Raw genomic sequence first — 17,326 nt, forward strand, 5'->3', positions numbered from 1 at the left:
TGTTAAGGCCGTTCTGGGTCCTGACTGAGAATAGAAACCTGCAAAGCATGTGAAAGTGGATGACGAGGTTTGGCGTGTTGCTAAAGCGCACGAATCGTGTTTTGGCGCACATGCTGAGCGCGCTTACTCATCGGGCGCCGATGCGGAGCTTGCATGTCACGCGTTGCGGCTCAAGCTCACGAGAAAATCTCCTTTCGTCTTTGTTTCTCAATGGCTTGGCTATCACGAGTCACAACACCTTTGATCAGCTGCTACCGAGCCCCGATGGAACCGCGGCATGCATCTTCCTCCGCACCTCGATAATCGGCATTCCTTCTTGAGCAGGTGGGCCTGCCGGGAAGGATGCGATAAAGACAGCACGCCACTTTTCACCACAACGGCGGCTTTCACGTGCTTATGCAGTGTGGCGGATCGACAGGCTAAGCGAGGACGGTTCATCGATGATCGCTGTCGTTTGTTGAGGCTAGTTTGACGACATGCGTTCTTGTGCATAAGGAGATGGGCGCAGAGCCTGTTGCGTAAGAAGGCAGCTACACGGCAGCGCGTGGGACGGTAAGGCGCATACCGATAGAAGCAGGTCGGCAGTCGATATCTTCCTCGAGCCTGGGATGGTTTGTCGGATCATCAGGGCTTGGCTTACTCCTACCAAGATGCAGGGCGGTGCCATGGACTGTGTATCTTGGGACGAGCTCCATTACCTGAATTGGCTCAGGGTTACATATCACTTATCAGCACGAACGTCGTCACGGACTGTGATAGATGTAACAAGATGATAAGAGCAGGACATGTCCCGGCCTTGGGTCTGAGTTTGGGCATTTGTATATGGGCCAGCTACTTAACTATTGGTACTTACCGATCCTGTGACTCCTGCTGGTCCCACATTCTCCGGAACTGCCCGTCCGGTTTCTGAAGCAGTTCATGGGGGTACCCAGACTCAACCAGGCGCCCCGCGTCCAAGACTACAATGGTGTCAAAGTCCACAATGGTAGCCAGCCGGTGCGCAACCGCTACAACTGTACTGCCTACAAACTCGGTTCGCACAAGATCAAGAATCACCTTTTCTGACAACGAATCCATAGAAGAGGTCATCTCGTCCACCACCAGGATCTTGCTTGGGCGTAGAAGTGCCCTGGCAACAGCGAATAGTTGTAGTTCACCTTGAGACAGACCAATGTCGGCCATGTCACTTTCAATACCACCCCGATCAGCGACCAGTGAAGCGAGGCCGACTTTCTCCAAAGCCGAGTTCATCTCATCGACACTTCTTTTTTGCAAAGGATCCATATTCTCCCTCATCGAACCAGGTATGATCAGTGTCTCTTGAGGAATCGCTGTCAGGCGTTCCCTGAGTGAGCTTCGAGGAAGCGTAGTAATATCAACATCATCGATGGAAACACTGCCACTGGGAATGTTTTCTAGCATGTGGAAGAACGAGAGCAAAAGAGAAGATTTTCCACTTCCCGACCTGCCGCAGACGCCGACTTTGGCTCCTGGTGCAATGCGAAGGTTGATACCGTGGAGAATATCTGGACCATCAGGGGTATAGGTAGCGCGCAAGTCTTGGATGATGATCTTCCCTACTACCGGCCAGTGTTCATTCGTTTTCGCAATTTCCAGTCGCGATTGCTCGTCTGGAGTCGTTCGTTCGAAATTTTGACAGCGAAAGACGGCACTGGCAGAGGTCTCGATCGTTGTCCACGCGACTACGAATGTAGAGAGTTGACCGTTAAACCCCAAAATGTTGAGCAAGGCCAAACCCAAAGAACTCGCAGATGATGTCGACGGCACGGTGACAGCTAGGGCTACGACAGCGGTGGCGATCACAGCTGTCAGAAGGTCCAGCATGAGGCCCAACCATCGTTGGATACACAGCAGAAGGTAATGCGGGCGTTGAGAACGGTCCAAAAGGCTGATGAATTTCCCATGGGAAGCAGATTGCCATCCAAAGGCGCGAATGGTCGAAACGCCATACATCGTCTCCTGGATCGCGTCAACCAAAGGCGCCTGTGTTTCGAGGTCCATGTGACGGAGCTGGCGCGATGTGCGAAGGTAAAATCGCTGTAATAGATAGACCACCAAAAGTAGGAACGGCAGAGTGGCACTGGCGTAGCTCGATCCGGCCAGTATTAATGCCGCGCTGCCCAATACCATCGTAAGGCTCTCCGAAGCTTGCAAGATAGGACCGGCAGCAGCGCTCTCGATCAACGTCATGTCATTGGAGAAGCGGTTCACGATCGACCCCAGATTCGTCTTGAAGAAGAACCAGTATGGAGCGTTCATTACGCTGTTCAAGATCCGTTGATGGAGGTGCGCTGATGAGTGAGGTACAGCCCAGACGAGGATGACCCAGAATTTGGCAAAATCGAACAGCAATGCTAGCAGCGCGAACGCAATATGCCAGCCGATCCAGTACCCCAGAGAGTGTCGAGATGCTTCTGCATCAGACCACCACCGAACCCAGATCTCCATAAACTTCCAGAAAAACCCTGCCAACAACGTTGCGGCCAGGAATAGAAGGGATAATCTCAATTCGAATGATCTGAACCAGTATGCATAGGTCGAGAGCTCTCCGGTCCGGCGTGCAGAGGGAGATTCCAGAGCATCGTCGGACTCGCCGACCGGATTCGTCGGAATCTGAACAGCATCATTTGGCTCTTCGGACGTATTGCCTGCGTTCTGTTCCCGAAGCTCGATGGTTTGGAGAAAACTGTTCGGATTGCTCATCAGCTTCTCGAATGACCCTTGCTCAGCGATTCTACCGTCACTTCCCAAGACTACTATCCGATTGGCCTGTTGGACAAAATACGTGGCAGTATGAGTGGTCATGAGGACTGTAAGACCATGCCGCTTGGCTATACCGGAGGAGCCGAAGACAGATCCAGCAATGTGTTTGAGGGAGCTGATGTCTAGCCCACTGAAGATGTCGTCTAGTACCAAGACGGGGATTCGCGAATAGAGCGCTCTTGCGAGGGCAAGACGTTGCTTCTGCCCGCCACTCAGCGACATGCCTTTATTACCTACCGCTGTCTGCTCTCCGGCCGGAAATCGGGCAATGTCGGTCGACAACGCGCATGCGCTCACAATCGTGCTGTACCAAATCGGGTCATAGTCGGACTTTCCAACGATGATGTTCCGGATCGACTCGTTGGGCAGCCAGGGTTCTTGGGAGCAGAATGCGAATGAGTGGAAGTCCCTCGAGACGGTACGACTGCCAGTACTCAGCTTCACGTTGCCGACGATAGCGCGAAGCAGAGTCGACTTTCCGCTTCCAACTGTTCCAAGTACGAGGGTGAAAGATCCTTCTTGCAGATCCAGGGAGATGTCCTGGAGGATAGGGTGCTGAGGATTGCCACCAGCGTATACTGTCGCATCGGCCAGACTGACGCCATTTGGAACCATCGTCGTCATCTCAATGGATGGAGAAGTACTGTTTAGATCTAGTGAGGGCTCAGCGTTATCGTCATGGTCGCTGAGAAGGAAGGACTGAACGCGCAAAAGGCTCGTGTGAGCCAGCTGGAGGTCAATGATGGCCCAGACCACCTCTTGTATTGGCGCGGACAGAAGCGAGACCAACGACAAAGTACTGAACGCCACATTTGGGGTGAGCTTGTCGCCGCCGTTGATCAGTGTGAACATCATTAGAGTAAGAGTTGGCCCCAAGGCATTGGGCACTGAGGCGAGTGTTTCCCTGACTGCGACAAATTTCCGGTATCCAGCATAGTCAGCAAGTTCCTTAACTCTTAGTCCTTGAATCTGCTCAGACAGAAACTCGGTCAATCCCAGCATTTTGAAGCCTTTGGAGCAACCGAGCACGGCTGTCGTGTATGCGACGCGTCGCTGGATGGCATCGAGCCAGATCCTCTGCATTGGTAGACCTCGTCTGCTATTGAGAGCACTGACGATGGGCACTGCCACTCCCACTGCAATTGGGGCAATGCAAGAAACACCACTTTGACGAGCTAGCAATGCTGCGACACCCACGATTTCGAACGGGGCAGCAAAAATCTCTCCGACCCGTTGCAAGCTCATGCCAATGCGCAACACGTCGGTGCTTACTAGAGTGAGCATATTACCATCTGAGAGCTGGGTGTTGGAAAGGGCCAAGCTCTGCGAATGCAATGCGGAGATGGAAACCCCGCGCAGCGTAGTGAGAAATCGGTCGGCCTGCCTTCTGTACGTCACCGTCAAGAGGGCCATGACCAGGTAGATTAGCATCGTTGCGGCAATCAAGCCTTTTCCGGTATCATGATCTCGCGAGTCATCTCCGAGCCATTTCGTTATTCTGTCAATCAGAAGAGGCTGGGTGAGCTTCACAGCGCTGAGACAGAGACGGGGTAGTATTGTCGCAAGCAGGCTCCACTTAGTTGTCGAGATCATTGCTCGCAACAAGGGACGCTTTCTGGTGTGGTATCGACCTGTTCGTTTTGTCAGAAGCAGGCTAAAAAGATTTGAAGTTATGACTTACGGAAGCGTGACCAATGCTGCATGAATCGCTCTTCCACTGATTCAGACCGCAGACTCTCGTCGATAGTGTACAGGTCCTCGAACCTGACGTTCTTTCGATACGCGAGGAGAAAGAGCGGGCCAAGCCACCACAGTATCGTTCGGTCGAAGATGTTTGCGAGTGCCTCCGGCGCGTAGGCTTGATACGGCGGAAGTAGCCATGATCTCTTGGATCGTGCTTCGAGAAAGAGTATGACAATCTTGATGGCCAGGCAAGCAGTAAATGTGGCCGCGACGGCGGTGTCTGAGCGATGACGCAGCCATAAGGTACGAGCTTGTGGAATGTCCAAGACAATCGAGATGAGGATGAAGACGCTGATAATGTCGCTGGGCCTCGCTGATCGCATGTGCTCAACGGAAGACAGCCAAAGCAGGCCCAAGCAAGCGAGGAAAGACAAGCTTGCCGCTGCCACAGCGATGCGACTAGTATCCTTTGCAAGCGCCCAGGAAACCAAGAGAGCGCACTGGCTCAGAGCCAGGAACGATATGATGGCTTGCTTGCCATGGCGCGCCCATGATCTTGCACACTTCGCTTCTTGTCGTCGCAATTGAGAGGCTCGGATTGGGAGAGCGAGGAGTAGTAGAGCGCATGGCGCAATTTGGAAGAAGCTCTGTTCGAAGACTAGTGTGAAGTCGAAGTCGCCGCAATACTGAGGACCGAAGCTATCGTCAGCGACGAGAGAGCAATTCATGATAAAGTCCGCGTGTTTGGCAATGACTACGCAAAGACGAAAGCTGAGGAACCACACGCGATAGTCTCTGGATCAAAACAGCACGTAGAATTAACGCTTTAAACAGATTAGAGGCAATGGTAAAGCAACGCCGCAACAGCTGCGCGCTATCGCATAAGCGAAATCCTACACTAGCTAGAAACGACATACAAAGATAAGAGAAGAGTGAGATGCATTGACTGTCAAGTCCCAGGCTGCCACTTCATGGCGGACTTACTACCAACGGAGATAAATACCAGCTCATCACTAGACATCGTGGCTCAATGGCGATTCGTCTCTAGTTTTCCAGAACAATTTATCTGGCGATCTGGTTTCAACATGCATCCGCTGTCGTCTCATACCGTACTGCTTGACATTGATCTTTGCAGGTGTCTCTACTAGTAGTAGTTCCGACAGTTTTACGGGAACGAGTAGTATACTAATCTCTTGCAATGACTTAATTCTGTCTCGTTCTACGCGTGTACGGTAATTGCTCTAAAAGCCAATGTTGTATCTTGGGCGCATCAGCCCAGTGGTATTGGTGATACGGGCAGGCATGACGACCTGGGTGTCACAGAACGGCGGCCTAATCCCAATCGCGTGGTGCGGGGTAGACTTTGCAGGCAACCGCCGTCGGAAACAGTCTGTTCTCTTATGTAAAGAACGAAACATCTGAGTTAATCACTGAACGACAGAACTAGGAATATCAGATTATTTCATTCACTTGGCCATATCATATAACGCGCCGAGTCAACTTCGGGACGATCGCGAACTTGTCTCTTTTGTCAGCGACCGCGTCCTACTGAGTGCTGTTTCCGATAGCCACTGTCCCCGCAACAGTAGCTGGTCTCATAGAGTCGCATCCTTTTGGCATTGATTGGCCTTAGCTAGATGTCAATTCGCTCTATTTGCAACACGCGCTACACACATAAAGGTAGGCACAAACAGATATTCTGTTTTTGATTCACTAGCGCCTACTAATGTTACAATGTCTGTTCTCTACTGAATGTTAATGCCAGATGCTGCGGTTTCTTCGTCTCGTCTCACCAAGCTGGCAATCTACAGCTTCTCAAAAGCTAACTACCTTCATGTAGATCAAGCAACATGAAATCGGTACCGCGTTCTTCGTCATCTCCGCCGACCAATGACCAATCCATCTGCGCTGATTGCCAGGAGATTCTTATACAGCCGGATGAGGCTGCGGCTGATACTTGTCGAGTCACGCGCGAGGGGCGTACTATCGTTTTGTCGGCAGAACGCGGCTGTCCTTTATGCAAAGCATTCGTGTGGCGTCTGCATCAGAGACGGAGCGCGGTAGACTCATATTGGGAACTATCCATCGGCTTCAACAAGACGGACGACAGACCTTGGCGCGTTGTTATAAGAAAGACCGGAGAGAACTTATCATGGCCAAGGGCCTACGAGTTGACGCTTCTACCGACAACGTACTACAGCAGTCCGGCGCAATATTTAAACGAAATAAGTTTTCAAGTTGATCAAATTGATCAAATTGGTCCCTCTCCTACCCAACTTGCTTTGCCTGTTCTACCCAGTAGCACCGGCGACCGACGGTGCATGGCCCAGGCTTCCGCGTGGTTCAAAGAGTGTTCGGAAAACCACAAGCGCTGCAATCAGCGTTTCGATATCCAGACGGTAGAAACGCTACCATCACGCTTGCTCGCGGTTAGTCCGCTAAAAGTGAAGATCGTTACCACGGCACACAGATCGAACTCAAATGTCCCAGTGTATATGACGGTTAGCCACAAGTGGCGGAGTCAAATGCCGAAGCTGCTGCGATGTAATGTCAAGAAGTTAGAGCGGGGTGTAAGCGTATCCGAGCTGCCGCAGCTATTCCAGGACGCCTTTGATTTGGCTAGGGCGTTACAAATACCTTATGTCTGGATTGATGCTCTTTGCATCATACAAGATGACGAGACTGATAAGGCATCCGAAATATCCAGAATGGATCACATTTATCAGAATGCCGTCCTCAACATTGGCGCGACTGGAGCCGCCAATGCTGCACGGCCACCAGCAGACCGCGACTTGGTGTCTGACAGTATGGTCAAGGGCAAGGGCGAAAGCGAGATGCGCGATCATAGCAATATCGCCCGCAGCACCGATGTTCCAAATAAGTCTCTTTTAAGAGATGAAGGCAGAACAAATGCGGAGAGGTGTGACTTACCGGGCTTCGTTACTGAACATGTACAACCACACGGACTGCGCCAAGGCTTATTCGCAGACCGAGACCCCCTACTTTATTCTCCACTTGCTGTTACAGTCAAGACAAGAGGGAAAGAGTACAATTGTATCGTTTATGATAGCTCTCACGTGGAGGACTTCCAAGACAGTGCTCTCTTCAAGCGTGGATGGGTGTTACAGGAACGACTCCTTAGTCCTAGATCGCTTTTCTTTGGCCAACAGATGGTCTGGGAATGTTCCGAACTAGTCGCATGCGAAACGTTTCCATTCGGATTTCCACTGAGTCTTATGGAACACAATGTTCGCTTGGGAAAGATCTTTGTCGAGTGCAGCGAGGGTTCTAGGCAATCTGCGCAATACACAGCTTGGCGAGAAATTGTCAAAGCATTTACTAGGTGTCAGCTCACGTACGATTTGGATTGTTTCCCTGCCCTATCAGGTCTTGCACACAATTTCCAGGCTTCCCTTCAGGATGAGTACTATGCTGGGCTATAGAAGGACGACTTTATACCAGGCTTATGCTGGTTCCGCGCCGACCAAGAGTCTGGCAGATCGCGATATCCCCCGTTCCCTAGCGACTATCGAGGTAAGTTTACTGTCCCTAATCCTGCTTCTGCGCCACCTCTGATATAATCAGCACCATCGTGGTCCTGGGCCTCCGTAAAATTTCCCATTGGTTTCATCGATAACAACGAGCTTTTGGGCGATGAAAACGCTGAGTATACAGCTATTGGACGGCTTGAAGAGATTGCCGTTACACCGTCTGGCTCTGACCCTTTTGGCTGCATCTCATCCGCTCGTCTCCGGATCTCCGGCCATCTCCGCAAAGCAATCCGACAGGCATCAAAACGCAACATTAGACCCTACTCATACACCGATCAAAGTGCACAGTACGAGTGGTTTGACACCGGCCATGAAGGGCAGAATTTCGATATTCGAGACATGAGCACTGCTTACTTCCTTCTGCTTGCGCATCGAGAATGGGCGTGGATGCTAGACATTAGCAACAGGTCTGTCCAGATTGAAAAGCTCACAGGCATCATTGTCGAACCCGTTGACGATGACAGAACAACGTGGCGCAGGATTGGGCTGTTCGATCATCCTCGTGGTGACGGGTGGATAGGGCATGACTACAGTCCAGGCTATCCCGAATTTGACGACTGGGATCCAGAAAACTATGAGAGGCATACAATCACGATCGTCTAGACAGGTTGCATTTACGTATCAATCGAAAGAAGAGTATCATGAATGTGAACACTTTTGCCATTTCACAATGCAAACATGCTAAACTACATCGATATTAACCCGCCTTTTCCCCAAACGCCCATACCATGCTCAAGAAACACATGCACTCATAGTAACGTACAAGTAAAAGAGATCCGCAGCGCCTAATCGCTACTCCGCCTATGCTTCTTACTCTTCTTCTCCTTCTTCTTCGGCGACTCTTGCACGACCTCTTCCACCTCCTCAACAGCATCCACATCCTGCATCTCCACGTCATCCATCTGAACATCGCCATCGACGTCCTCATCCTCCTCCTCTTCTTCCTCATCCTCAGACTCAGAGTCTGAATCGCGCTTCTCACGGATACCGTTGGAGATAGCTTCGTTGACCTCCTCCGCGACGTTCTTGAGCGGATCCCTAATCTTGACCGGTGCAAGCACGTCAAACGCACCCGTACCGATACCACCCAGTCTACCAACGACAATGCGTGCGCTGGGGTTCTTGAGCTCGTCCCAGTCGCGCTCCATGACAGCGTCCTTGAGGAAACCGACGGTGGTTTCGAAACTCATCTTCATGAAGGGACTGACGTTACCCTTCATGCCGATGCGGTTGAAGGGTGTGAAGCCACCGCCCTTGGTCATGGTGTCGGCGATGAGGTTGAGATGGCGTTGGTCGACGGAGATACCGTGACCGGAGAAGACGCCGTGCATTTCTTTGACGATGGTCGCGCGGGCGGCTTCGACACCGTAGAGGTGCAGCATGGCTACGATATCGTTGGTCATGGTGCGGTTCACATCGATGATGTGGGCGTACTCGCGCATGGCGAGGAGGTTGGAACCTTCGGTGTTGATAACACCATCTGCATCTGAGTATTGAGCGGCTGTGATACCGGGGATGACGTGGATGGTGGCGAAGTTGGCAGCGTCTTCTACGTGGTGCAGCATGAGCAGCTTGGGAGTCGATGTCTCGAACTCAAACGTGATCTCGCAGAAAGCTCCCTTGCGGTCGTCGAAGGTGAAGTCGTGGATGTGATCGTTGTTGTGGCAGACGCGGTCGTGGCGGATGTCCGAGGATTCGTCAGTGGGTACGAGTGTACCCTCGTCCTCGTCGTCAGAGTTGAGTTCCGGGGTAGCTGCGCGCGAGGGCTTGGGGCTGCCACCGTAGGTCTCATCCTCGTCGTTGACCTCGTCTTCTCGATCAAGGTTGTCGTTGGCTGCTTGCTCCTCTTCTTCTGGCTCTTCGTAAGCTACGCTGTCTTCACGTCGGCCTCGGTCCTTGGCGTGAGTAGTGTCGTTGTCGCCCTCGCCATCGTCACTATCATCGTCCTCTGCACCGCCTTCCCGTCCCGCGCGGAAGGTCTCCTCTGACTCGTCGACTGTTTGCTCTCCGCTTCTGCCAGTCTTCTCGCCGATAGTAGGGATGGCAGCCGACTTCGCCGTTGACAAGGATTTGTTCGCAGCCTTCTTCTTGAGGTCGGCCTTGACGATCTTCTGGAGACGCGGGCAGAACTTCTGCTCGATGGACTCGGCAACGTCGCGAACCTTGATAGCGTACTCCTTGGTGTACTCCTTCGCCGGGTAGAAGTCCAGGCGAATCTTGTAGCTCCTGGCCTGACTATGTTCACGACCGGGACCAGTGGTCTCAGTCACAGTGACCTTGTCGAGCACAGCCGAGAGTGGCAGACGACTGATACTCTTGGCGAATTTGTCGTTGTCTGATTTGGAAAGCTCGGGATGGGGATATAGTTGCATCGACGGGGTGGAGATGTTCGCACTAGCAGTCATGACGATTTCTCGTAGACGGGGAATACCGAGTGTGACGTTCTTCGCGGAGTGACCAGCCAAATGGAAAGTGTTCAGCGTCATCTGTGTTGAGGGTTCACCAATAGATTGGCCAGCAACGACACCGACAGCCTCGCCAGGCTCGACCAGGGACCGCAGGTACTTGAGGTCAAGCATTTGCTCAAAGGTACGCTTGAGAATCTCGCCCTCTTCGTCCTTCTTCTTGTTCTTGAGAAGCTTGTCGGGGTTTTGGTCACAGTACTAAGATCGTTAGCATCTTATAGTTGATCGGGATGAAGTGACTTACCTCTCGCTTAGCCTGTAAGAACAGTTCCGAAGTACTGCCACTATGCCTTGATGGCGTGTAAACGGCAGTGACAGGGTCCATTGCGGCAACATCACCCTTTCTAGCCTTCTTCGCTGCCTTCTTGTTGTGTTCAACCGCTTCAGCACTAGAAACCTTCGGGTAGGCTTCAGCAGTGTGGAGCGATTGGGCTAGCGAGTAGAAGTTCTCCGCCTGGAACTTGAAGTCGTTGAGGTACTTCTGCTTGGTTGTGTCGAGACCATCTTCACCGTACAGGAACTGGACCATGGTACCATCTGAGTCGCGGACAGAGGTGTCGTATTCGACCTTGAGACCTTCCATACCCTTGATGATACATCTTTGCAGATAACCGGAGCGCGAAGTCTTGACAGCAGTGTCGATAAGACCTTCTCTACCAGCCATCATGTGGAAGTAGTACTCTTGCGGCCGGATACCAGTCAAGAAACGGTTGACGATATAACCACCAGCGCGTACGCTCGTCTCGAAGGGCTTGAAGCACGGCAGTGTCTTTCCAGAAATCATGACTGGAACTCTTCGGCCCTCCAGAACTTGTTGGCCAAGATTACATGAAATCTGGTTAGCGTTGACCATACTACCCTTAGCTCCAGAGCCTGTCATGGCTTGCATTTGGTTCTTGGGGAATGGTTTGATGAGCTTATCGGGCAGACAGGCTGAGGTGACCGCCGAGGAAATCTTGCCGTTAGCAGTGTTGGTGAGTAGATCCAGACCGTGCTGCTTGGTGTCGTCTCGTAGCACGGATTCAAGTCGTCGCCGTAGTTCTGGGTTCATAGGGTCAATCTTCTCCGCGTCCATGGTGACGTACTTGGAGGCGACCTCGAACCCAACCTTCTCCGCTTTACGGAGCTCTTCCAGCCTAGCACGATCTCCCTCCTCTGTGAGAATTAGATCCTGAACACCGCAAGAGAAGGCGCGCATGTGAAGCATCTTGGTAAGCAGCCGTCCGATGATACTGAGGGCTCGACCAGCAATCGTCTCTCCATAAGCCTCGTAGATGCCATTGATGAGACCACCCGCGGCAGGTCCGATTTGACCCTTGTCCATGATACCGGAAAGCAGTTGGCCATCTTTGACAATGACGAACTGCTCCTCGACGTGAACACCCCAGAGTTTGCCGTTTGTTGACGATTTGGATGTGAGCGTCAGTTCCTGGTATTCTGCGGGCTTGATGTTCTTCAAGACAGTAGTGATGATTTGCTTTCCCGTCCACATCGGCCTAGGCTTCATGATAGCAGGGTTAACTGTCTCAAGTCTACCTGAGGTGGTATGGCCGTCTTCCGGTCGCAGGCAAGAGTAGAGTAGTTGATGGTACTCTTCTCTTGTGAAGAATGTGTCCTTGTTCGAAAGCCAGACTCCCATGGAGATATGATCTTGAATCAAACCACGCAGAGGCTTTCCAGCAGTCGCAGATAGGTATTGATGATCGGTATCCGCTACCGTCATAGCCTCCGCTCTGGCAAGCTCGTTTTGGGGGAAATGCATGTTCATCTCGTCACCGTCAAAATCGGCATTGTACGTGTTACAGTTGGCGTAGTGCATGCGAATGGTCTTCTCTCCCGGTAATACACGGGCGCGATGTGCCATCATTGACGGCTTGTGCAGTGTCGGCTGTCGGTTCATGATAACAACATCGCCGTTGTTCAGATGACGATGCACCTTCTTATTCCGAGCTCCATTGGAGTATGAATTTGTGGGTGCAAGCAGTTGGTTGGCCAAAGCTAGTCGCTCTTCGTAGTTCTTCTTCTTCAGTGACACAACTTGTCCAAACTCGTTTTCGATGGCATGCGCTCCTGGCCACTTGTCGGGACCGTTCAGGACAGCTTCCTTAAGATCGTAAAAGTTGTGGTTCGTGACAGGCTCTGGGTATGTAAGTTTCATGGCGAACACTGGAGGGACACCGATCTCGTTGGTCTCGATGTTCGGGTCAGGCGAAATAACACTGCGCGCGGCGAAGTTGACACGCTTGCCCATCATGTTCTTTCGGAAGAGACCCTCCTTCTTTTCCAGACCCTGCTTGATACCATCGGCGTTTGTGACTGCAGCGCGGCCTTGCACGGGGTTTGCATCGCGATCGATGAGGGCGTTCACGGCACCCTGGAGGTTGACAAATTGGGTCTGCATGTCGTCGAAGTTACGTTTCCGGTATCCGAGCTCGTTCTCCATGCCTCGCATCTCCTGGCTAATCTGACGGATCGTGTCACATGCTTCGAGAATGCTCTTGTAGAGCTTGTTCCTGGCGGATTCGGCAATAGAGTCGCCCGTCTTATCTTCGGGTCTGTATTTGTTGGGTGGTACGACGATGGCCTGTGTGAAGAACATGTCGGGGTTTACGTCCACGAGAGACTTGGTTCCGTGAGGGCTGTACAGAAGTCGCATCATCTCAGTTTCGCTCTCGAAGAGTAGGGTCATGGCTGCTTTGACCTCTGTCGCGTTGATATACTCTTGCGCACTCTCTGAAACAGCGGATGACGACTTCGCTTTCCGTGCCATGCGGGATTCTGTAGCGAGGAGCGACCCGTCGGCCTGCTGTATATCCTCCATTTCGATGCCCTCGTCCTCGCTCGAGTTGGGATCCAGGTCCGCGACTCCCTCATCCGCGTGTACATGTTGCTTTTTCGCCTTCGCATCTCTGCGAGCCAGGATGTCCAGAGGGTTTTGGAAGGACATCTCTTTTGCAGCCATCTTGGCCTTGTCCTTTTCGCTCAGAGGCTTACGGAAAATCTTGATGCCACGGTCCTTTCGGTACGTTGGGCTGATGCCCGTGCAACTGCCGCAGGCCTTCCGCTTGGTCAGATCGGCATAGAAGTCCTTGATGACTTGTCGCCGCGCATCGGAGATGGTCTCGTTCTTGTCGCGGACAGCACGCGCATCGTGCTTTGTGATGCCTGCCCTCTTCATGCAGCGCTTTACGTAGTTGTTGCGCTGGGTGATGATGTCGGCATTGTCGTCATCATCGTCATCTTCGGAATTACCGGCGTCTTCTGTCGTCTTGCCCTTCTCCATGCTGATGTGCTCGTGCATTTCGTTTGCTTCCTTTACTAGTCCACATCTTATCAACCGCAGCTTGGAGACGAATTCGCTGACTTGGACACGGGGGAGCTTGAGCTGGTGGCAATATGCGCACTTGCCCCGGAGCAGTCGCAGCAGCTGGTCCATGAACGTGAGGTGGTATACGGGTACGGGGAGCTCGATGTGGCCGCAGTGGCCGGGGCAGCCTTGGAAGCTGGTGAGACCGCATGTTCCGCATCTTGAAGTTTGTTAGCGGAGTGAATGAGCTTGTAGAAACGCGATGAAGCTCACGCATTGTCCAAGAAAGCGCCCAGGGCAGCGTCGTGCAGACCGCCAGGTACCGGGTGCAGCAGCGTATCGAAGGTGGTCGGGTTCGTGATGCGCTTCACCGAGAGCGACTTGATATCGCTTGTAGTCAAGAAGCCAAACTCGACGCCATTTATGGCCGAGGAAGTCGGCTGGTGGGTGTTCATGGCGGCGCCAGCTTGTCTTTTGCGCCTATTGTCTGAAGAAATCGCGCGCAAAGGCGTTTAGTGAATGTTCGCAACAGCGCGAGCCTTGCGGGGAGTTTTTTTCGGGACCAGAGAAGTTCGGCCAGGGTTTAGCCGGCAGTGCCAAGGCGCTTGTCGAGGCGGCAGCGCGGATTTCGCGTCACTCTGCAGCGACTGGCTTTCATCATCCACCACACCCCACCCGCCAGTTTTGGGAGACGCTCGCCGGCTACATCCTACGCGCATCACGTGTAGTGAATTGCGTTGATTTTCTACAGCGCTCTAGCGACGACATTGCGCGAATCCAACCGAACTTCACACCCGATCCTCCGCATACGCCAATCACACGACCGTCACTCCTTTATCCACACATCCACCATGACCATGGCAGAGAAGCGCCCCTACCCCGACGGCCAGGGCCCGAATGGAGACGCTAAGCGCGCAAAGGCTTCTGATGCCATCGAAGCCGCGAGGGCGAAAGCCAAGGCAAAAGCCGCTGAGATCGCAGCCCGTTTCGCGAAGCAGCCCGCCGCTGCAGCTCCTGCACCGGCGTCGGCTGGCGCTAGCGAATCAGTCCAGGACAAGCTGGCTGCCATGAAGGCACGGATGGAAGCGCTCAAGGCCGGCTCAGGAATCGCGAAAGCGCCAACACCAGACTCCACTGGCCCTCGCTTTGCGACAACACTGGGCAATCGCCGCTCAGAGACACCCAAAGTCGACCCCAAGGCCAAGCCCGCTGCCTCGAAGCAGAAGCAACAACAAGAGGAGGAGCTGGAGAATCCATACTTTGACCCCAAGGCTGCTGCCCTTGCCAAGAAGAGAGGCCCTCGTGTCCTGGCTTTCAATGAGCATGGAAAGTACCTCGACCAGGCCTCCAAGCTGCGCGCGCAACGCCGCCTAGAAGAGATCAAGAAGACGCTCGCCATCCAAGCACGCCGCGCTGGTCTGGACGAGAATAGCGAGCGCGGATTCCTGGTTCAGGCACCTCCGGACATCGAGTGGTGGGACGAGGGTATTCTGGCCGAGCCTACCTACGAGTGCTTGGACGACCCAACCAAGGTCAAGGTTGAGACTGACGATTCCATCATCACTCTCTACGTCCAACATCCTCCCCTCCTGAAAGCGCCCCAGGATCAGCGTCTAGTCCAGGTGAAGCCCATGTATCTCACCACCAAGGAGACACAGAAGCTACGCAGAATGCGCCGTGCGGCCGACCTCAAGGAGCACCAAGCGAAGATTCGTCTCGGTCTGGAGCCGCCTCCGCCACCAAAGGTCAAGCGCGGAAACATGATGCGTGTCATGGGTGAGCAAGCTATCGCAGATCCTACTGCTGTAGAGATGCTCGTCGAGGGACAGATTCAACAGCGTCACGACGATCACATCACTGCAAACGAAGACCGGAAGTTGACCAAGGAAGAGCGAGCGGCCAAGCTTGCAGCTAATCAGGAGAAAGACGCGCAGAAGGGTCTGTACATGTGCGTCTTCAAGATCAACACACTCGCCTACGGCAAACATCGTTTCCAGATCGACAACAACGCGAAAGAACACGCGCTCACCGGTATCACCCTATTCAACCCCGATCTCAACCTGGTCGTTGTCGAAGGCGGCGCATATGCAATCAACAAGTACAAGAAGCTCATGCTCCACCGCATCAAGTGGCATGAGAACGGACCACCAACAGAGAACCAGGCCGAGAAGCAAGCATCGGACCCAAAGTGGCTGAGGCCAGTGACCGATACCGGAGACGTCAAGGACCATTCATCCAACAAGTGCATTCTCATCTTCGAAGGTGAGATCAAGGAACGCTCCTTCCGCAAGTGGGGTTCAAGAGTCTGCGAAACCGCTGGCGAAGCTCGTGAGACACTTGGAAGGGCCAAGCTTGACAGTCTGTGGGCGCTCGCCAAGAGCATGGAGTGAGCGCGTCTTTCATCGCGACTTGACTATCTAGGATTACACTGCATCTTTGGCGACCTGGGCCGACATCATTTCGGACACATACCATTCAGGGCGCTCACTTGGAAAAGCGAATCTGGGAGGACTTCTCTTCATGCTCAATGTAAGTTTACTCATAACTCCATAGTTTGGAATCTACGTATTAATGCACCTTCTCTTGTTCCAGCCGCGCAATCGTGATGTTGCATATAGTCTGTATCCGCCCATTCCATGCTAGCCGAGCTACTACATAGCCTCTTGGCGATGCTCTTTCTACTGAGCCTCTAGAAACCTACATGGGTTTGGTAAGTGTAATAGCGTGCGACCTACATGTGATGTACTCGGCAGAAGTCGAGATAGCTATGAGCGTAGGTGTTTTCCTGGTACTCCGTCTTCTTCAAATCACATTACGAGCGTGTCTTCTGTTCTCTCCACTTCAGTTGTATGCAGCAACGTGCCTCTTGAAGTTTTTTGTGAGCTGGATATCATGATTGTATGCTCCATGCCCTACTTCCACCTGCCTCGCTGAGTGGCATACCGATCGTAGTTGCAACGGTAGGCTGGGGTGCATTGGCCAGATTGGGTGCCGCGGAGGCCTCCACGCTACCTCATGACGTGTCATACGTCAGTATTGGACATTGAGGTAGGTGCCTCGGTGGAAGGCATGCACGCGTTTGATACATTCTCAAGCAAAATAATAATCCACCGTGGAGGCTACATTGGTTTACTTTCTTTCAGCGATGAACCAGTTAGTGAAGCGTGTCTGTCTTCAAGGTGTCTTGGAATTTCCTGTGTGAAGTGGAAGTGATGTGAAGGGTACATCTTTCCGCTGCTAAGAGAAGGGAGGAGCTGGACACTAGCGCGCCTACTAGCGGTAAACAATCGGAGGGGTATATGATGGCTGGGTGGCTTCGTCTTCAATTCTGCAGTATCATCATCGCTAATATGTACTACTATCGCTTTCGGTCATTTATTAACTAGTATTTTTTCGATGACCAGCCTTGGGTGTGGCTCATTGAGAGTGTTAGTTTTCCTCTATCTTCCTTTCACCCAAGCTTTGAAGATGGTTTGCTAATTACCTTTCTCATTCAGGGGCTCTGCTGTGTGTTTGCGCTGGTGAAAGCGATCCTT

The 17,326-nt window shown here is 52.6% G+C and overlaps 3 protein-coding genes across 3 annotated transcripts; 1 reads left to right on the top strand and 2 right to left on the bottom strand.

Annotated features, from left to right (window-relative positions):
- Nucleotides 1–849: 849 nt before the first annotated feature.
- On the bottom strand, nucleotides 850–5,195 carry J4E88_010722 (uncharacterized protein; the record flags this gene model as incomplete). Its single annotated transcript, XM_049404312.1, has 2 exons — nucleotides 850–4,415; nucleotides 4,466–5,195. The coding sequence occupies 2 exons, from the start codon at nucleotides 5,193–5,195 to the stop codon at nucleotides 850–852; spliced, it is 4,296 nt and encodes a 1,431-aa protein (XP_049249926.1).
- Nucleotides 5,196–8,803: 3,608 nt separating this feature from the next.
- On the bottom strand, nucleotides 8,804–14,245 carry J4E88_010723 (uncharacterized protein; the record flags this gene model as incomplete). The annotated part of the gene is made up of 3 exons (XM_049404313.1): nucleotides 8,804–10,681; nucleotides 10,728–14,010; nucleotides 14,064–14,245. The coding sequence occupies 3 exons, from the start codon at nucleotides 14,243–14,245 to the stop codon at nucleotides 8,804–8,806; spliced, it is 5,343 nt and encodes a 1,780-aa protein (XP_049249927.1).
- Nucleotides 14,246–14,641: 396 nt separating this feature from the next.
- On the top strand, nucleotides 14,642–16,180 carry J4E88_010724 (uncharacterized protein; the record flags this gene model as incomplete). The annotated part of the gene is made up of 1 exon (XM_049404314.1): nucleotides 14,642–16,180. One exon carries the CDS (start codon nucleotides 14,642–14,644, stop codon nucleotides 16,178–16,180), a length of 1,539 nt encoding a protein of 512 aa, XP_049249928.1.
- Nucleotides 16,181–17,326: the final 1,146 nt, after the last annotated feature.

The sequence above is a fragment of the Alternaria novae-zelandiae genome, assembly GCF_023758075.1.
Source record: "Alternaria novae-zelandiae strain BMP 2774 chromosome Unknown scaffold_38, whole genome shotgun sequence".
In the NCBI taxonomy this organism is placed as follows: Eukaryota; Fungi; Ascomycota; class Dothideomycetes; order Pleosporales; family Pleosporaceae; genus Alternaria; species Alternaria novae-zelandiae.